A 19,768-nucleotide genomic window follows, 5' to 3' on the forward strand; every position below is an offset into this window, starting at 1 on the left:
AAACAATAATAATAACCACCACCAGCACCATGTGTTGAGTGCTCACCATAGGCTAGCTAGCACTGCATGGTATTCCTTACATGCATTATCTCATTTGGTCTGATTTAGCTTCGCTTTTGGAGTTATTTGCAAGCACATTCTTAATGGCCTTTTTAAAAAAAACTGAAGCTAGAATATCAGTCAGCAGTAAATTAGGAGGCTACTGAACCGTCAAACTGCCTTGGTTTCCTATTGCATTTGAGGCAGTGCCTTGCTGTCGTCCTGACCTTGCCTGCCTTCATCCGCACCACTCTTTCAAGGAGTCGCTTATAGAAAAAGGGCTGAACAGCTCACTTGTTTAGCTCACTTATTCTCTATTATAAACGATGGGAAAGCAGCTACTTCTGTAATAAAAAAGTCCATATTACTTCACAGTGATTCTTCCTGCTTCTGGAACTGTTGTACATAAATGTTAATATTGGGAAGCAACCATCCCATGCTTCTCTTGCAAGTTGTTATGGCAGTTTTACCTCTTTTGAAATACAAACAAAACCTGTCTGTTCAAATAGTCTGATAAAATTGACTGGTTGTTTGAATTAACCCTTTTAACTATTTTTGGCATGATATTGAGTCACAGTTTCCATACTGTCAATGTGTGTAATATACTCCCATCAATAACATCTCTCATTTTCTGCAGTGATTCTCATTGGGAGGAGTGGGATGGGCAGCTCATGTTAGAATCCATACTAATTGAAGGTGATCCACTGGGAGAGAAAGTGCCTCTTGCTTTCCCACTTTCCCTGTGAAGGAACACTGATGTTGCCAGAGTTGACACAGCCTTAGAGTAAACTTAGCATGATCAAGGAAAGAATGTGGAATTTGATTAGGTAGAGTCAGTTACGACTGAATTTAAAATATAAAGGTCCCATATCACTGCTTTTGTTTTTAATTAAACAAGGCCTTACATGCTTTAATATATTGTGTTCTATTCAACTTATAGCCAACTTAAATTGTAGGTGTGAGAGTATGGTTGTATTCCAATTATCTGTAATTGGATATCCTCTGTTTACTTTTAGAATTCAAAAATTACCAGTAGCAATAACTTTTATTTTACTCTAAGAAAAGCAATACCATTATCTCATGCATGCTTTCTTGCTTTTTGTTTCTAATTATTTGTAACAGAAAATAAATAAAATACATGCTCTAATTCCAGATACCAATGGATCAGATAATTCCATCCCAATGGCTTATCTTACACTGGATCACCAACTACAGGTAAAGGATTACTTTCTCAGCAAAGTTTACTTTTTCCTTTTAGAGAAGTTTATCTTTAAAGCTGATGGTTGTGTTCCTATCTGTTATTGTATATTCATTTATTTATGCTTTTAGTTGACCTCCTTAAACTTTTAAAAATCAAGCTGAAATAACTGATTCTCAGTTAAGTCAATCAAAATTAAAATTGCCAAAATCACTGTTCCTGTTCTAACAATCATCTTAAAATACTCGTACCTTTGTTCAAGACTGCCAAGAATAGCATTTTGCTCTTTATTTTTAGTGCATTAAAATGTAAAAGCCATATAAGCTCATTTCTGCTTAATAGATTTTGTGGTACTTTGGCATGTTCATGGTGACTGAAAATACAAGTAATGTACTTCATTGTCTCCTCATGCGTGTGAGAGCTATAAACATCTTTCAATATAATAAAGTCTGGCAACCTGAAATGTAAAACCAGAGGCCAAGAGTACTCGACTCATGGTTCTCTGTAACAACGAGAAAGTGTTAAAGCGGCAAGTGTAAATTTAAGATCTGAGTTAACGCTGACAAAAGGGCACTGAGATTTTCTAGGCCTGGTTTAACACTTATTTTTAAAAGATCATTGCTTTAGTGCTATAAAAATATATCACAGTCTCTGTCTTAACTCTCAGCTAGATATTGAGTTTGATTTAATTATGTTTTAACATTCCTGATTTTTCAGCCTCTAGCACCATGCCCAAACTCCAAAGAATCTATGGCAGTGTTTGAACAGCATTGTAAAATGGCACAAGAATATATGAAAGTCCAAACAGAAATTGCATTGTTATTACAGAGAAAGTAAGTTATCTTTTATGAATAAGAATAAATCATTAGTATTTTGAATTTAAAACATGTTAAGGTGCAATATTGTTTAAAGACATGAAAACTTAATAATTTTTAGAATTAATCACTAAGCATATTTCTAATGTGGAGATTTTCTCTATGTTTAAGTTTTAAGCGCCCTTCGGCTAATTTTCCCTGCAAAACTCGTCTCTTTTGACTATTTCTTATTATATTAGGAAAAATATAACTAAGGGAAATAAACTAGTGTTCATAACCATGTGTTTTATGTTCTCAGGATTTTAAAGTTAAAAGCTGTTTAGATTTATTTTTATAAAGATTTATTGTTTCTTTGGACAAAGGTAAAATAATTTGATTTACTAATGTTCAGTTGTGCTTTATCTTAGAAACATATATGTAGATATATTCTTGCCAGGTGTGTGTTTAGAAGAGTAGAATTACTTATTAGAGGGCTTTATTTCATATCTATGAGTGTTTTTCTAGGGAGTTTTGTACTTACATTTTTCTGGGAGATAAAGAGACTGCTTTACTCCCCTTTTAAAGAAATACAGTCCCATTTCCATACTTCTCTATTTGAGATTCTTTAAAAAACAGTATTTCAGTTTTCTTAAACATGACCTTCATGAAATAACCTATGGAGCTGATTTATGGTGGTAGGTAGTTTTTTTACAGTTTACTAATAGAGTGATGTAGATGAATTCAACTTAATATTTTAAAGGCTAAATACGAGATTAAATATTACAGTCTGCAAACTGTAGAACTAATTATGGAACTCTGTGGCACTTTATGATAAGAAAAAAACGATTTCTTATGTCTGAATATGTATTTCTTATACCTAACCTATAATTTTTTCATACTTTAATCATTTGAAAGAGGAGTTCTCTGCTAGAGAAAAACAAATGGTGAATTGTGGGCACTGTAAAAAATATGATAGTTTTAATTGATTTTTAAATACTTTAAATAAGAAATGTTACTAGTAACTTTTTGTTTGAGGACTTTTCATTAATTATTCAGTTATTTCCAGCAGCCTCACTTTAGGAGCTAATACATACTATCCCCCAAATAAAAGGCACTTAAAGAAGTGTATCAGGCTGGGGGCTTCCCTGGTGGCGCAGTGGGTAAGAATCCGCATGCCAGGCTTCCCTGGTGGTGCAGTGTTTGAGAGTCTGCCTGCCAGTGCAGGGGACGTGGGTTCGAGCCCTGGTCTGGCAAGATCCCACATGCCGCGGAGCAGCTAAGCCCGTGTGCCACAGCTACGGAGCCTGCGCGTCTGGAGCCTGTGCTTCGCAACAAGAGAAGGCCGCGGCAGTGAGAGGCCCGCGCACCGTGATGAAGAGTGGCCCCCGTTCGCCACAACGAAGACCCAACGCAGCCAAAAATAAATAAATAAATAAATTTTAAAAAAAGAATCCGCATGCCAATGCAGGGGACACGGGTTCGAGCCCTGGTCTGGGAAGATCCCATATGCCACAGAACAACTAAGCCCATGTGCCATAACTACTGAGCCTGCGCTCTAGAGCCCACGAGCCACAACTGCTGAGCCCACATGCCACAACTACTGAAGCCCACATGCCTAGAGCCCGTGCTCCACGACAAGAGAAGCCACTGCAATGAGAAGCCCGCACACAACAAAGAGCAGCCCCCACTAGCCACAACTAGAGAAGGCCTGCACGCAGCAACAAAGACCCATTGCAGCCATAAATAAATAAATAAATTTATTTATTTTAAAAAACCAAAAAAATTTATCAGCCTATAAAAGACTCCGGTTTTTCCCGAAAACATTTGCAAGAGTAAGTGGTTCAAAAGTGGTATTTTGTATTCTTCTCATTATTTTAAAATAGGAAGGAGATTTAGGTTGGATAGCACCTATTTTAATTAGCTTGCAGATGTTTTGTTAGCTCCCACTTTGCACTGTAGTTAAATAGGATTGTGGTTTCAGAATATGAATACGACTATGTGAGTATAAAAGTAGAATGTGAGGCTTCCCTGGTGGCTCAGGGGTTGAGAGTCCGCCTGCTGATGCAGGGGACATGGGTTTGTGCCCCGGTCCGGGAAGATCCAACATGCCACGGAGCGGCTGGGCCCGTGAGCCACGGCCGCTGAACCTGTGCGTCTGGAGCCTGTGCTCCGCAACGGGAGAGGCCACAACAGTGAGAGGCCCGCGTACCGCAAAAAAAAAAAAAAAGTAGAATGTGAATGATTAAAACTTCAAGTGTTATTTTCAAGGATAGCTAGATAAAGCCCTTCCCAGCCTTTTTCTCTTCCTTCTTACACAAAAGGGATACCAAATGAAATTTTCTGCCACTTTTATTATGCCATGTTATCTGTTTTCACTACTTATCTAAGTACAGTTGCTTATTAAAAGGATTATGGTATTTGTATGGTTACGCCAGAAGAACGGATGATAGTTTCCATTCCAGCCCATAATTATATTTGAATAATGTACCTAAGATGCATAATGATAGACCCAGAATAAAAGTTCTAATTAATTGAGCTTCCATCATTAGCTGTTAAGGTATGAATATTTCCATCCTGTGTAATATGTGGTATTTGTTTTTAGGCAAGAACTAGTTGCAGAACTGGACCAGGATGAAAAGGACCAGCAAAATACATCTCGTCTGGTACAGGAACATAAAAAGCTTTTAGATGAAAACAAAAGCCTTTCTACTTACTATCAGCAGTGCAAAAAACAACTAGAGGTCATCAGGAGTCAGCAGCAAAAACGACAAGGCACTTCATGATTCTCTGGGACCGTTAAATTTTAAAATATGCAAAGAAAGACTTTTTTTTAAAGGAAAGAAAAACCCTTATAATGACAATTCATGAGTGTTAGCTTTTTGGCGTGTACTGAATGCCAGCTGCCTATATTTGCTGCATTTGTTTCATCGTTTATTTTCCTTTTCTCATGGTGGACATGCAATTCAACTGTCTCCTCATATAACATGGGGGCATCTGTACTTGAATAAGCAGCAGTTCTCAACTTCAAAACAGATGCAGTAAACCGTGGCTGTATATGCATGCTCGTTGTGTGAAGGCTAGCCTAACAAAAGGGGTATCAAACTAGCTGCTATGAGCAATCATCGTCTTTTTTTCGAGGTGGAACCTCAAGAATGATTTTGTTCTTGTATCTCATCTCAAAAAACCAATAATTTTTTTCCAAAAGATGGTATATACCAAGATAAAGACAGGGTATTATAAATCTAGAATAATTGGTTTTACATTATAGAAATACAGAACCTTTAGGGATAGTTGAGAGTGAGGGCTTTGATGCCAGCATCCTTGGATCAGTACTGAACTTTATCCATGAAATATTTAAAGGTAAGTGGCGGCTGCTGTATTTAATAAAAGCATATTTCATTAGACTAAACTTTGTCTATGATACATTGAACAAAATGGAACCCTTTTTTTTTAAAGGTATAAAGATTTTTAATTCTGTGATTGCGTGTATGTGTGCTGAAACTGTAAAGCTTTTATGACTCTAATATTAATATCCCTCAAATGAAATTAAAAGGTAAATGAACATGATCCAGCTTAAATGATCATTCCTTCCTGCAATGATTATTGGATTGCTCTACTGTATATTTGAAAAACTGAAGAGAAATCATGGAAAATGGAAATAATTGCTCCAGCCAAAAGGCTTGGGCCTAGATTTCTTTTACAATACCAAATGAGCAAAAAACCTGGCAAATCAGGACAAGTTAATGAGGAAGTTAAAGGAGTAAATCTAAATTCATCAAGTATCCTATTATCGTTACTGGAATGATTGATTTTCCTTGCAAGCCCACCCTAGGATGCCTGCTGCCTTTCAACACTTTTAAAGGAATTTCACTTATAAATAGAAAATTTATATTGTTAACAGTAACTTTGCTACCAAGTTTGAAAATAAAAGTAATAATAAAACTTCATTGAAATAATAAACTATATAAGCTCTATTTTTTCAGTTGGTATTAAAATTAATTACATTTTGATACCAGTACAAGGTGTCTTTTAAGTAGGGATGTCATCGACCTCATTTTTATAGCATTAATGTTTTATGAAGAGAAAATTTAAAATGAAAGCATAATTGCTGTGATTATTAGACTTATATTGTGATTGTATTGTAGTTTTGCTCTATTTCAGATAAGCAAGCTGATCTAAGAATTTATCAAAACTATTCTTAAAAATACTAAAGCAGGTAACTTTTTCTTCCATTATTTTTTCTTCTTCCCACTGAGTTTTATAATGTATTCCTTATGTATACAAGCAATAAAGGTAAAGGACAGTTTGTACTAAACTGTGTCATTTTTAGCTTCTTCAGAATCTATTATTAAGAAGTTTTTGGTAAATAAATATCGACCATCACTTCATTTAAATAAAAGGAGGTTTTCATTCCCAAGTAATTTAATTACCTAGCTGAAAGTGATATTAGGCTTAATGTATTAATAGTAAAATAAAATTGGCACAGAAAATAACTCTAAGGAAAAGCTTCACTCTCCCATAGTATTGCTGCTTGTCTGTACATCTATCACTCCACCAAAAGGGACCTAGTCAGTGTTTAGAGACTTTTCTAATTATCCCAGAGCATGAGGTAGCCAAGCGTGGATGCTAAGGCTGAACTTTTCCATTAGGATTTAGCATTTTAGATTTCAGATTTTATTTCTAGTCACGAATGTGTTTTTGCTATACACTACACACTTAAAGGGAAAGTTTATTATTGTTATTACTACATGCAATCACTTCATTAAAATATCCCAAATAAGTAAATGGAAGAAAATAGTAGTTTTAAGGCATGATGCCAAATGCAAAAAAGGCTGTTGAACGCTTGCTCGTTTGTTTACAGTATGTTCCTGGGGATTTTCAGTACTGTAGCGGTCCTGTACACTGAGTGTAATTCAGCCTTACTTGGTTTTTAAGTACTTGCCAAGCTCATATTTTTCAAGTCCTTATTATCCTTGATGATGGGAGAAAAGCATAGCAGGGATGATTAAAATCCACAGCCAGTTTCATCAGTGTTCTCACCCATCAGCCCTTCAAACAGAGGTGTTAACAAGCAGCCAAATTTGTTATTAATTCCGGTCTTACCGTTTATTCTAACCCTCGTTTTTTGGGGTGGAAATAGCAAACAGATAAACAAGTATCTAAGAGGCCCCAGTCTGAAAAATTCACAAACAATCCTTGAATAAGCCCTAAGTACATTTTATTTTTACCTCCAGGGAAGGAAAACAAAGCTTTTATCTAACTTACAGGGAACTACTCCTCAGCAGTAAAAATAGCTTTTTTGAGTCAAATAAAAATCAGTTAAGAATATTTACCTTATAGCAACATAGCATATTGAAGAGGTCTGTTTAGAAGCTGTTTACAAATGTTTGACTATTTTTGGTGAAGTATTTTAGAGCATCAAATGTCTTTTTTTTTTCTGCAAGTTTCTTTTATGTTCCTAGTTTCAGCTCCTGCCTGTAGCCAGATCACAGGCCTTCCCTGTGAAACTTTTGTTTCTTTATGTAAGTGTGTGTGGTTTTCAGTGGTCAGCTCCTTTCTTCAAATGGTAGGAAGTTCTACTTCTGTCATTCAGAACATTTTATGTAAAATGATGTGATGCAGAAATCCTTGTGCATACTGTATAATTGAAGGAAGCTTTTTAGATTTATTTTTGTTTGTAATAAAATTCAGATTGTTACTCTAAACTTGGTCATAAAAATGGTGAATGATTTATATCAGCAAGTGAGCTGTGAGGTGTTCTACTCGAGCAGCATGTTTACGTTACACAAAATCGAATAAAAACTGAAAAGTCAGTAATCCTAATACTCAATGCTGTTGTAACATAATCATGATTTTTGAGAGGCTGGGTGATTGGCCAGTTAATACATCATTTCCCCCAATTCTAATTTTTGGTTAAATGGATTCTCTTCACAGTTTCAATGAATCCTGATTTGTATGAAGTATAACACGGTGTACATCACTACACTTCTGCTCATTAGAAACCTGATTTCTTGTAGTCTATCTAAATTACATTAAGTATTTCATTTCTTTATCAACCTACTAGCCCTCTAACCTACACATCTGTGCACACACACATTCTTATAAACTCTGCCTTCACTTTAGTAAATATACCTGCTTATTCACTCATTCCTCAACAAATATTTATTGGGCACCTGTGATAAGCCAAGCTGCTGTGGCTAATGCCAAGTGACATGTCCATTTCAGTCACATGGTAGTTAAATGGTGTTCCCATTTCACAGGTGGGAAAATAGGCTTCTGAAGGTTAAGACTTGTGCCTGAGTCTGCTTTTCTATCATCATCTGGTTTCAGCAGAATTACATGCCTGGAGACTCAGCAGCCACTATCAGCCCACATGAAGGAAAATGGAATGGCAAACAAAGGAAGGGGAACGTGAGGTAACTTTAAACTTGCAAGCACAGGGACTTTGTGACCACTTTTAAACCCAACATTGAGACCCATATTTGTCTTTTAAAGCCAAGTCTGTGTTTTAAGCCACTTGGCTGTGCTGTAACTTAAAATGCTCATTAAGTCCCAAGGTGCTTCAGCTCTTTCACTCACTTATTGGATGGGTGGGATTATCTCCAGTCTTCCGCCCCACCCTGCACCCACACACCTGAAGGATGCGCTGCAAATGGAAATACAGGTCGTGGGGCTGTGAGGCTTGGTCTTTAGACTCGTTCTCCACTCTATAGGAAAGTGAGACTTAGCCCAGGTTTTTTTGTTTTTGGTTTGTTTTTGGTTTGTTTTTTGCCCCTTTTGTGGGTGTGGGGGTCTTATTAAAGAATAATTGGGGTGTAATTTTTATACGGTAAACTGCATTCATCTAAAGCGTGCAATTTATTGAGTTAGACATATTGTATATACACTTGTAAAAAAAAAAACCACGCAGCAGCCAACATCCTGATCATCTCCATCACCTCCAGAAGTTCTCTCATCTCTTGCTGTCTATCCCTCCCTTCACTCCAAGCGCCAGACACTGGTCTGTTCCCTAACTGTATAAAATAGTTCTCATTTTCTAGAATTTTACATAAATGATACAATATGTACTTTTTTTAAGCTTTTTTCTCCTCTCGAAGAGTTAACTCCTTTGAGAGGATTTTTTTTTAAGAATTTTTTGATGTGGACCATTTTTAAAGTCTTCATTGAATTTGTTATAATATTGATTCTGTTTTATGTTCTTGGTTTCTTGGCCACGAGGCATGAAGGGTCTTAGCTCCCTGAGCGGGGATCGAACCCACACCCCCTGCATTGGAAGGTGAAGTTTTAACCACGGGACCGCTAGGGAAGTCCCAGGAATTTTTAATTAGACCATTTTTAGTGATGCTTGAAAACCTTTCAGTATCAGTTTTTGAGGGCAAATGTAGGTTTTAGAGGGCTGTAGGTATGTCCAGTATGACCTGCTTGATTGTGCAGTGTTACCATCTTCTGAAACATTTAAGATCACTTTATTTTTATGTTCTTACAGAACCTTAATACTTCACTCACAAAATCCCTTGCATTTGTTTTTTAAAGTAAGTATATTTGTATATGTATTGCTTCAGGTGTTAGAAATGTGAATGGACATGGCAACATTAATAAGTACTTGGTGGTTTTCAGCAAATATGCTTCATAAATGTAATTTTTTTAAAGTTTTCTCCTTTTTTTTTTTTAGGTTGTAGCTGCTTTTTGCTTGCTAAAAAAAGGAAAGATTAGGTTGATTATACCACAAAACAATACGCAGAAAAATATTTTAAATACCAATGAAAACAATCTTCTTTAAAAAGTATTTGACATGGTATCTCATTCAGTTTTCTACCAGTGGTCCTACCTGGTATAGTGGTGCCCATAGTAGTAAGTAAGAGTGCATTGGCAGAGTGTGTACTGCTTACCACCAGGACCTGTACTCCTTTTCCATCAGTGACTAATCACTGCTCTCAGTGTATCTTAGGCCCCTGCCACAAGGTCCCACTAAAACTTAAAACTACTGTTTAAATGACCTGCCCGTCATGTCAGTTGTTTCAGTGAAACTGTTCTGAGAAACAAATGGTTATTTAACTTTATCTGAGTTTCATGGTACTTTTACATTTCCAGGTAGTGAAATGCATTCTTTATTCTGTAATTTAATGGTTAGTGATATCTTACAAATGCCATATGGCAGCAGGATAATTGCTTTGAAAGCACCAGAAATTATTGAGCAAATGCTGAATATTTATCTTCTGAAAAGCAAAAGTAATTCACAAAATGAAATTACCTTTCAGCCTTATTGCTTGTGTCTCTTTGTGGATACCTGCCTCTTCTTTAGTTATTACAGGAATGACGATATTAGTCATTGATTGATACATTTACTAAATTCAAATTAGAGACTAAAGAAACCTGAAAATGTGTGCAACTTTTTCTGTGGTTGAAGGAAAAATGGTGATACTTCTTCGTCAGACACTCTAGAACCCTTCTGACTTTTAATCAGTTTCCTACAAAGATACTTAACTAAATATACATCTAATGTCATGTAAATATACATGACAAAAGAACAGAGAAAAAACTAGAGCGATACCTCAGTTTTGAAGCTACTTCAGCTTATTCTCACATTTACAAGGCATCAGATGAGTCTGTTTTTTTCCAGTATTAGCCATGCCAACTATCACAGTTAAAACTACATGATACTAACTTAAGTGACTTTCTTAAAATCAACAGAAATCATGTGCAGCAGTCCCCCCTTATCCGCAGGGGATGCGTTCCAAGACGCCCAGTGGATGCCTGAAACTGCAGATACTACTGAACCCTTTTTTTCTTATACATACATACCTGTCACAAAATTTAACTTATAAATTATGTACAGTAGGATATTAACAATAATAATAACATAGAACAATTATAACAACATACTGTAATAAAAGTTAAGTGAACGTGGGCTCTCTCTCAAAATACCTTATTTTATAAATTTAATATTTTTCCATCTTAACTATGCACTTATCATGCTAGCACAAATTTCTTTTTCTTTCTTTATAATTTCACAGATAGAAGATTTGTTCCTACCATAGATCTTAGCAACCTTAGCGTATGATTTTTTTTTTCCTTATTAAGTCAGAAACTTTCACCCTAATCACTTAGAGGAAGCAATTTATGGCTTTTCTTTGGCATATCCGAATTGCCAGCATCGCTACTCTTGCACTTTGGGGCCATCGTTAAGTAAAATAAGGGTCACTTGGGCACAAGTACTGAGACACTGCAGCAGTCAGTCCTACAAAGGAAATGGCTATTAAGTGACTAACGTCACAGAGGGTACACTGGAAGGATAGGTGACTCAAGTCCCCGGCAGGACAGCACAAAATTTCATCACACTACTCAGAATGGCTCGAAGTTTAAAACTTAGGAATTGCTCGTTTCTGAAATTTCCTATTTAATATTTGGGACTGTGGTTGACTTCTGGTAACTAAAACCACAGAAAGCAAAACCGTGGGCAAGTGGGGAATGCTGGTCGTCTTTGGGCAGGTCTGTAAATCAAAAAGTACAGGAAATCTGCATTTAATTTCCTTCCTTGCCCAAACAAGGGAGGACCCAAGCCAGTTTTTTTGCTGCCTGAAATGTTTAAGCATTGTTCCTTGCAACTTCGTTTAGGATCCGAACAACCTGCCATTCCCCTTAAATAAGAGCCTGTCACAGTGACACATGTGGAGGTGGTTGGTCGACGATGTGATCAGGTCTCAGCAGACGGTTCCATGCAAGAGCATGAGGCACATCCACTAACATGGGACAGACACGTGTGCCCCAGACACAGTGCTTTGGCTCTGTGGGGAAAAAAGATCTTATTTTACACTTAAAAATAGCCAAATGGGACTTAAATATTTGTTACTTAAAGATTTCCTGTACCACCTTTGTCCCAAGAGCTCTTATTCTGCTGGCTGTTAGGAATGAGACATTTTATTATCCATTAAAACATGATATTTCATCCCACAGGACTGTCCTCTACAAACTGACTTCAAGAACACATGGATATGCTGCTTTAACTTTTCCTTGGTGAATAGCCATCTATATTTTAAGTGATTTTTTTTTTTTTTTTTAGTGTAAAGAAAAGGAGGAAAAAGAAAAGAGCTGAAGTAATTGGGACAAGGTCAGACTATTTACTGACATAACCGTCTCCAGTTTGTATTATTCGTAATTCCAAGGTAGGCATGCCAGCTATAGATGTAGTGGTAATAGGTACATTTCTGCTTTGTCTTACATCAGCATTCATCAAATCGCTCCTCGATGCAGGGAAGACGCCGCAGTCATCAAATGAGCTTTGCCTTGGAGCCTGAAAACGGGAGGGTTGTAGCTGGCTGTGTGAGAGCTGGCAAAGACCTGGGAGGCAGACTGGCTCTGGTCCTGGCTGGACGCCACCTTGCTGTTGGGAGAACTGGGAGGCTGGGCCCCAAGTTTCATCACTGGTAAACACGGGAATGGCCTAAATCCAATTCTAAATGCCTGTAATCTCAGTATTTAATATTACCTTCCCCATTCTCTGCTAGGGCTGATTCATATCTTCTGTCACATTATACCTCAGGTGTTGATGAGAGAAGAATGATTCAAAATGTTGGGGAAAATAGAATTGAATGTTTATTTGTGGATTCCTTCTTTCAGAAAAGATTCTAAATCCTCTGGTTTACAATAACACCAGTGTTACCATAAATTCTTCATAGTCCTTTAGAAAATGTTACCTGGATTTAGGAATCAGTGAACGTTCTGGGAACAAAAGTGAAAGTCAAGCTCCCCATGGAAGACCCCTAGGACTGTAGGGAGAGCCCTGGATTGGGGGCAAATTGCCGCTGCTCTGCTCCAGAGACGCGTTTGCAAGCTCAGCACAATGCGAAGAGTCTCTCTCAGTAAAATGGCACGGTAGCATTCCCAGATACAACACGTGACCCATTTTAAGTCTTGCTGTATTAAACCTGAGGGACGCTGACAGAAAAAGCTGCCTCCAAACATAAGTGGAAATTGAACTTAATACTTTAATCACCATAAATTGTAGTGATTATTTGTGTAAAACCATAAATGTACACTATGACTAAATGAGTCATTTACGGAATATCCTTTCAGTTATTAACTTGGCATAAATACTAATCCCTAAAGATTAAGTTGAACACTAATCACTTGGAGTATTCAAGGACCTTTTGTAATCCAAGTATCGTATTTACATATGGTAATTTCCCCCGTGGTAGCTGAGTGGGGCGGCTCACTGCTATGTAAGCAGTAATGTATGACAAGGATGCTGTAACCAGGAACAGGGTTTTCATCTCTTCTCCCAACCCTTCCCCCTTCACTCCCAATTTGAGCTTAATTAACACTCTTAAAAAAAAATACTCCTCAGAACTTAGCTCTGCTTAACAAGAGGGCAAAACCAACCGTGAAATGCTGACACCTCCTCTACTTCTGCCTGCTGGGTGGGCTCATTAAGGGTCATGATTGGAGAGCACCTCCACAGCGGCCTGGCCATAGGTCAGAGGCAGGAATTCTCAGAGCAAAGAAGCAGAACACACCTCAGCAAGTAAATCAACAATTTGCCTGACTTTTAAAATGCATTTTTAAAGATGAGTTTTAAGTTTTTAAGGTAAAACGTGCACATAGCCCTAAATCAAATTTATCTTCTACAAAATGAACAGCTGCTGCCCCACCCCCTGCTCTCAACCCATCCTAAATATTTGTCCCATATTTGTAAATAATGTTATAATAACTGCTATTTCTTGATTTATCAAATTTGCATACCAAAATTCTGACTTTGTATTATGGTTGCAGAGGATTTAGCTGTGTTACACACACAGCTCTCGGTTTCCCCTACTCTTTTATCCCAACACAGCAGATCACAATTTTGGATTAAATCAGCCAAAATTACATTATCATGACTATGTAACTAGTGTTCACTGCTGAGCCAAGTAAAGTATGACTGTACTTATATTGCCTGTCTCTAAAAAACATGTTTCTCCTAGTACTTTTTTCATTTGCCTATAGATTTATCACCTTTTCAAATAAATGCTTCAAACAGATGTATCACCCACACCCATCAATAATTTTTCATATTCTCTAACACAGTTGCAGATCCGGTTCCCCTGTGGAGCCAGCATTCTCCCTGCGCAGTTCAGCTCCTCCAGCTGCTACAGAGGCGTGGTGCTTTCCAGGCCAGTGCTGAGCTGTCATCCTGTGAGCACCCCCTTCGCTGCTTTCTTGGGCTGGATCCCTGTTTCCTGGACTTCATGTCTGTCTGTTTCATGATTTACTCCCTCATTTTGCTGAAGTATATCATCCAACACCTTCAGAAAGAAAGAACACAGCGAGGTAAACTTTTTGATCCATTATGTGTTTGAAAGCGCCCAGTGACCCATATATTTCTCCCCAGGGTGCACCCTGTTCTATAATCTCTGCATCCCCAGAAGACCGGGTACCTCCAGATCAAAGGACCCTAAAATGTCCCTCTTGCTCAACTGTTTTCTGGACCATTTTAAGCTAGAAGAACTAATCTTTTCAGCATTCAAGGGTCCCCACTCTTAGCGTGTAAGGAAATTCTTCCTGCCTTATGTTACGTACTTTTTTCATTATATCCTTGGGCTTTTTCTGTCTAAGGACGTGGATTGGGATAAAGGGAGGGAGGAGGCCTAAGAACTCAACTGCCTGAAATTGACTCTCCTTGGCCTAGGAAGGCTTGGCAGTTTTCAAAGACAGAGAGTGTAAGGTAGTATTCTCTCGGGCTGCCCCTTGTCCAGACGTTGGTACCCCACCTCACCGTGGGCCACGCATTCTGGGGGCTCATACACAAAACATCTGACCCTGAAGAGCCAGGATTGGCCAGTCTCAGAGAGAGGAGTGAGCTGTAAACCTATGAGAACATCCATACCATTTTTTCCTAAAGGAGCCAAAGCAATTAAGGTACTTCTGACAAGGAAGAGGGAAAGGTTTTCTAGGGTGCTGCTCAAATTAAGGGGAAAGGGGGGGAAAAGATTTATGTAAAAAAAATTATGTAAAAAAGATTTCCAGCAACCACTGTCTCCACCATGCTTCTCCCTTGCCTGCTTCCTTCTATAGAAGCGGGAAACATAAGATTTGCATTTCAAGCTCTTGTTACTGCTTGGAGTGGCTGAGTGACCTATATAAGGCCAATGGGCAGTTGAAGGGAAGACTGCTAAGAGGCTTCTGAAAAGGCCTTCTCTTTCCAGACAGCAGAGGCTTGGAAGAAAGAAGCCTTTTGCTCCCATGTCTCCTTCCTGCATAGGACCCAGTGTGAGGACCTAATACATAGACACTGTCATATGACAGTGGTGACAGAGAGCCCACATGTCAGGATGATGGAGCTGAGGATGGGAATGACCTTGATGGGTTGCCCCACCAACCCTGAGAGCACACTCTCCAGACAGAAGCAATAAATGTCCCCATGCAATAAGCCACAGCAGCTCGAATTTTCAGCCGCTTGCAGTTGAAAGCTTGCCTAAACGATGCCTACATAGCTTTTCGTACCACCACGTTCAGCCATGCTCCTCCATGTGGCTCGGCTCAGTCCTGTCCACAGATGGGGAGTGTGGGCCATTCAGGGACTCAACATCAGGGCCCCCTTACTGCTTATAGGGCTCTGAGCTTGTGCCCTAGTAGGAGGACAGCTTCCCCTTAGCACTGGATTCCTGCCTTGATCTTGGCCATTGCAGACGCTAATCCCACCAACTCACACCGTGGAATCTGGACCCTGTTAGCAGCTGACCCAAGCTTCTTGGGCTGACCGGTTCCTGCTTATCTGACATCCAAATGTGGTCTGTTCCCAGATGCCCTGTTCTGGAGCTCATGACACCCTGTCACCTCTTGCTGGAACTTTCCAAGGTCAGCTACTTGCCTTACCTTCTATTGGGCACCCTGCTCTCTGTACACCAGGCTCCACCTGCCTGGCTGAACTGCCTTCCTGACCTTCAGCTGAATTTGCTGACCTTTCCTCTCCCAAACCCCAACAAGGTGTCTAGCCCCATGTCCTGCCCCCTGAGTAGAATCACAGGTGTCGAGTAGATGGTGGTGTCTGAGCCATCTGCATCCCTGATATGGTTGCTAGTCTACATTTAGTCCCTCATCCTATTACCCACTATAGTGAGATTATGGACTGCTTCTACATTTTGAGGCAAGCAGGGCATAAATGCGCTTTATAATATATTATACCAATGTATATAAAGTATATAAAAATACCAATATAAATACCAATAAAGGTTAATTAGAAAGTTAATAGAGGCAAAAAGTAGCAATGGCTCAATCATGTCAGTTTTTCTTAGCTGAAGAAAAAATCATCCACAAGAAGTATTTTCCATTTCTAAGTATTCCTGATACTGTCCCAGACTGTCCCAAATTTTAGCTTTTTCATAGCAATTGTTTTTAATTAACTTTTAAGTTAAGTTTTTAACTGCTATGAAAATTAAGTTAAAGCTATAATGTCAGGGAATGTTCTTTTTTTATTCAGTGGGTGATGATATTTTCAAAACAGCCTAGGCCTTCAAGAAACTATTTTTATCTGTTCGATCAATGGGAAAGCACCAGGACAATCAGATCAGAGTTCCTGAAGCTACTGTGGCTCAGAAAGATAAGTTCCGCTCTCAGGTGTGTTGCCAGAGCCCACTCCCCATGTGGAGCACCGTTTTCCTGTGTCGGACGTCGGCTGGCCTGTCCTTATTCTGCCCGTGGCCCTGTGCGGAGGGGAGGTCCCGGCTGCCCCAGCACACACAGCTCCTCCTGTTCTTTCCCCTTCTTCGGAAGGTATTTGTTGCCACTGCAAATGCCAGCCACTGTCCTGAGTGTGTTACAGTAGTAACCTGCTCAGTGTTCACGAACTTTCTGAGGTAGGCACTGTTATCCCCAGTTCACACCCGAGGAGGACAGAAGGCCCGGAGAGGTGGAATCTTTTGCCTGAGGTGACCCAGCTAGGGCGTGGCCAAGGTGGGGTTCAGTGGCAGGCGGCTTGGGCTCTTAACATAATGCTGAAGTCTGAACATCACTCAGGGAGACAAAGGCCAATGTTTTGAAAAAAGATATAAGGTCCCGAGTAACAATGAAATGAATATATTTTAAAAATCAGATCCTCAAGAGAGTAAAAACTAGACAAGCACTTGCAATGTGAGCATTAGATGCCCATTAGAACTATGATGTCGTTATTAAAATCAGTTCTAAACTGATAATTTCTGATTAAAGAACTAGAAATGTTATTTAAAAAGGAAGGAGGGCTTCCCTGGTGGCGCAGTGGTTGAGAGTCCGCCTGCCGATGCAGGGGACACGGGTTCGTGCCCCGGTCCGGGAAGATCCCACATGCCGCGGAGCGGCTGGGCCCGTGAGCCATGGCCGCTGAGCCTGCACGTCCGGAGCCTGTACTCCGCAACGGGAGAGGCCACAGCAGTGAGAGGCCCGCGTACCGCAAAAAAAAAAGAAGAAGGAAACTATCCTAGAAAAGTATGTCAACATTTTCCATTTTGTGCTCTTTCTGAACAAAAGCAATGGTGAGAGGCTTGTTCACCATCGAGAAGTCTGGAGCACTGAAATGTGATTAGTATTTGATAAGGATGGAGATTCTGAAAAGTGAAGACAAGGGACAGTATCTGTGGGCGGGTGGGAATGAACGTCTTCAGGAAAAAGAGAAATGTTAACTGAGAACTCTAGGGAAAGCTCGAGGAGAGCCACCTAGAGTCCTGACTCGTGGCTCTTGAGAGCATTCCTGCATCCACCCCCAGGCATGGCACTGGGGACACCAGGACAAAGGCGTGCCTGCCTCAAGGGGATCACAAGTTAATGGGAAAAAAAGTGGTACAACGGGCAAGGACCACCTATTGTGATGTGAGCCATCATGGTATGAGGTCAGGGTGCTAGAGGGAGCTCCAAAGGGGGGCCCTGTGGGTAACCTGGGAACTGGACAGCATCTGGGAAGAAGTGATGCCTTAGCTGAATGCTGATGGTTGCCAGGCAAATATAACAGAAATGGTCCAGAAGTAGGAGTAAGATGTTCAAAGGCCTGAAGCGGAAGAGATTGTGGTACCTTTTGGACTCAGAAGTACTGAGGGCCCTTCCTTATGGCTGGAGCAGAGGCAGGGTGAGAGGCGAGCCTGAGGAACCAGGAAGTGACCAGGTCATGATGCGCCCGTGTGTCCCTGGAGGGATGTGGACCAAATTGACAGCCCCAGGGAGCCTTAGTCCAAGTCACTGTCATCCCTCACTTGAGCTGCTGTGGTTGCATCCTTCCTGCATCCCTCCTCCGCTCCCGTTCCCCTGCAGTCCATTCCCAGGAAGCAGCAAGAGTAAGATTGTATTGTGACTGCCCCTGGCTTAACTCACTTCATTAAGATCTGAGACACTTCACATGCCTACAAATCCTCACCTCCTCTAGGCTGCCGATGGCAATCACTCACTAAATGATGCCGTGCACTCTTTAGGACGCTGCAGACGTAATCAGAACAAATGGGTCCAAGGTAAGGGGACAAGATTTCAGCCTAAAAGACAGAACAATGCTCTAATGTAAGCTCTGTGAGAGCAGGGCCACATCCATGTTGTTCCCTTTGGTATTCCCAGTACCCACCACAGGGTGAGGACACACTGTTGACTGAATGTGTAGTGAGACTGACAAGGGTGGAATGGGCAGCCTGTGAGGTCGAGAGTCACTCATCACTGGAAGTAATCAAGCCAACATTGAATGTCCACCTGCCCAAGACACAGGAGAGGGAAGCCTGCCCTGGTAGGACCACAGACGCATTGACCTCAGAGATCCCTTACAACTCTGGGATGGTTTGTGTTCTTTGATGACCCTTGTGAGACAGCAAATTCCTCCAGGGCAAGAATTGGGAACGAAGAAAACAGTGTCTCTAGAGATAAGGGCTACCAAACATAGTACTTTTATTATCTCTTGTGGGAAAAGAAAAACATTCAAAATGACTCAAAACTGAATATGATGAAAGAGAGTGAAATTTGGGATTTTCTCAGGAATCTAAGTTTAAAGATAAAGGAAAGCTTCACAGAAAGCTAGCAGCCTGAATCTCAAAAAGATATTTGCACACCCATGTTCATGGCAGCATTATTCACAGGACTCAAAACATGGAATCACCCTAAGTGTCCACCCATAGATGAATGGATAAATGTGTGTGTGTGTGTGTGTGTGTGTGTGTGTGTGTGTGTGTGTGAGAGAGAGATGGAATATTATTCAGCCTTGAATAAAGAAGGAAATTCTGCCAATTGCAACAACATGGATGAACCCGAAGGACATTATGCTAAGCAAAATAAGTGAGACACAGACAAATACTACAATACAAATATTTTCTTATATATGGGATCTAAAATAGTCAAACTCATAGGAGCAGAGAGTAGGATGGTGGTTGCCAGGGCCTTGGGGTGGGCTGGGAGGGGAATGGGGAGATGTTGGTCAAAGGATACAAACTTTCAGGTGTAAGATGTTTAAGTTATGGGGACGTAATGTATAGCATGGTGACTAAAAATAATATTGTATTTCATACTTGAAATTCACTAAGAGGGTAGATCTTAAGGGTTCTCACCACAAAAAAAAAAATAGTGAAGGAGAGAAAGAAAATAGTAACTGTGCAAGGAGATGAATATGTTAACTGGCTTTATTGTAATGATCTTTTCACAATATATACATATAGCAGAACATCAAGTTGTATACCTTACAACTTTTATATGATTTTAATTTTTTTTTTTTTCGGTACACGGGCCTCTCACTGTTGTGGCCTCTCCTGTTACGGAGCACAGGCTC

The 19,768-nt window shown here is 39.8% G+C and overlaps 1 protein-coding gene across 2 annotated transcripts in view; it reads left to right on the forward strand.

The window, feature by feature from the left end:
• Window positions 1-7,848, forward strand: part of MAP3K7 (mitogen-activated protein kinase kinase kinase 7) — a 68,338-nt gene extending 60,490 nt beyond the window's left edge. For both annotated transcript variants that reach the window (XM_004264808.3, XM_004264809.4), the window contains 3 exons: window positions 1,193-1,254; window positions 1,955-2,070; window positions 4,634-7,848. In XM_004264808.3, coding sequence (XP_004264856.1) covers window positions 1,193-1,254; window positions 1,955-2,070; window positions 4,634-4,814 — 359 coding nt within the window. In that variant the 3' untranslated portion in view covers window positions 4,815-7,848. The remainder of the gene's footprint in view (window positions 1-1,192; window positions 1,255-1,954; window positions 2,071-4,633) is intronic.
• Window positions 7,849-19,768: the final 11,920 nt, after the last annotated feature.

Source organism: Orcinus orca, chromosome 12 (assembly GCF_937001465.1).
Source record: "Orcinus orca chromosome 12, mOrcOrc1.1, whole genome shotgun sequence".
NCBI classification, from domain to species: domain Eukaryota; kingdom Metazoa; phylum Chordata; class Mammalia; order Artiodactyla; family Delphinidae; genus Orcinus; species Orcinus orca.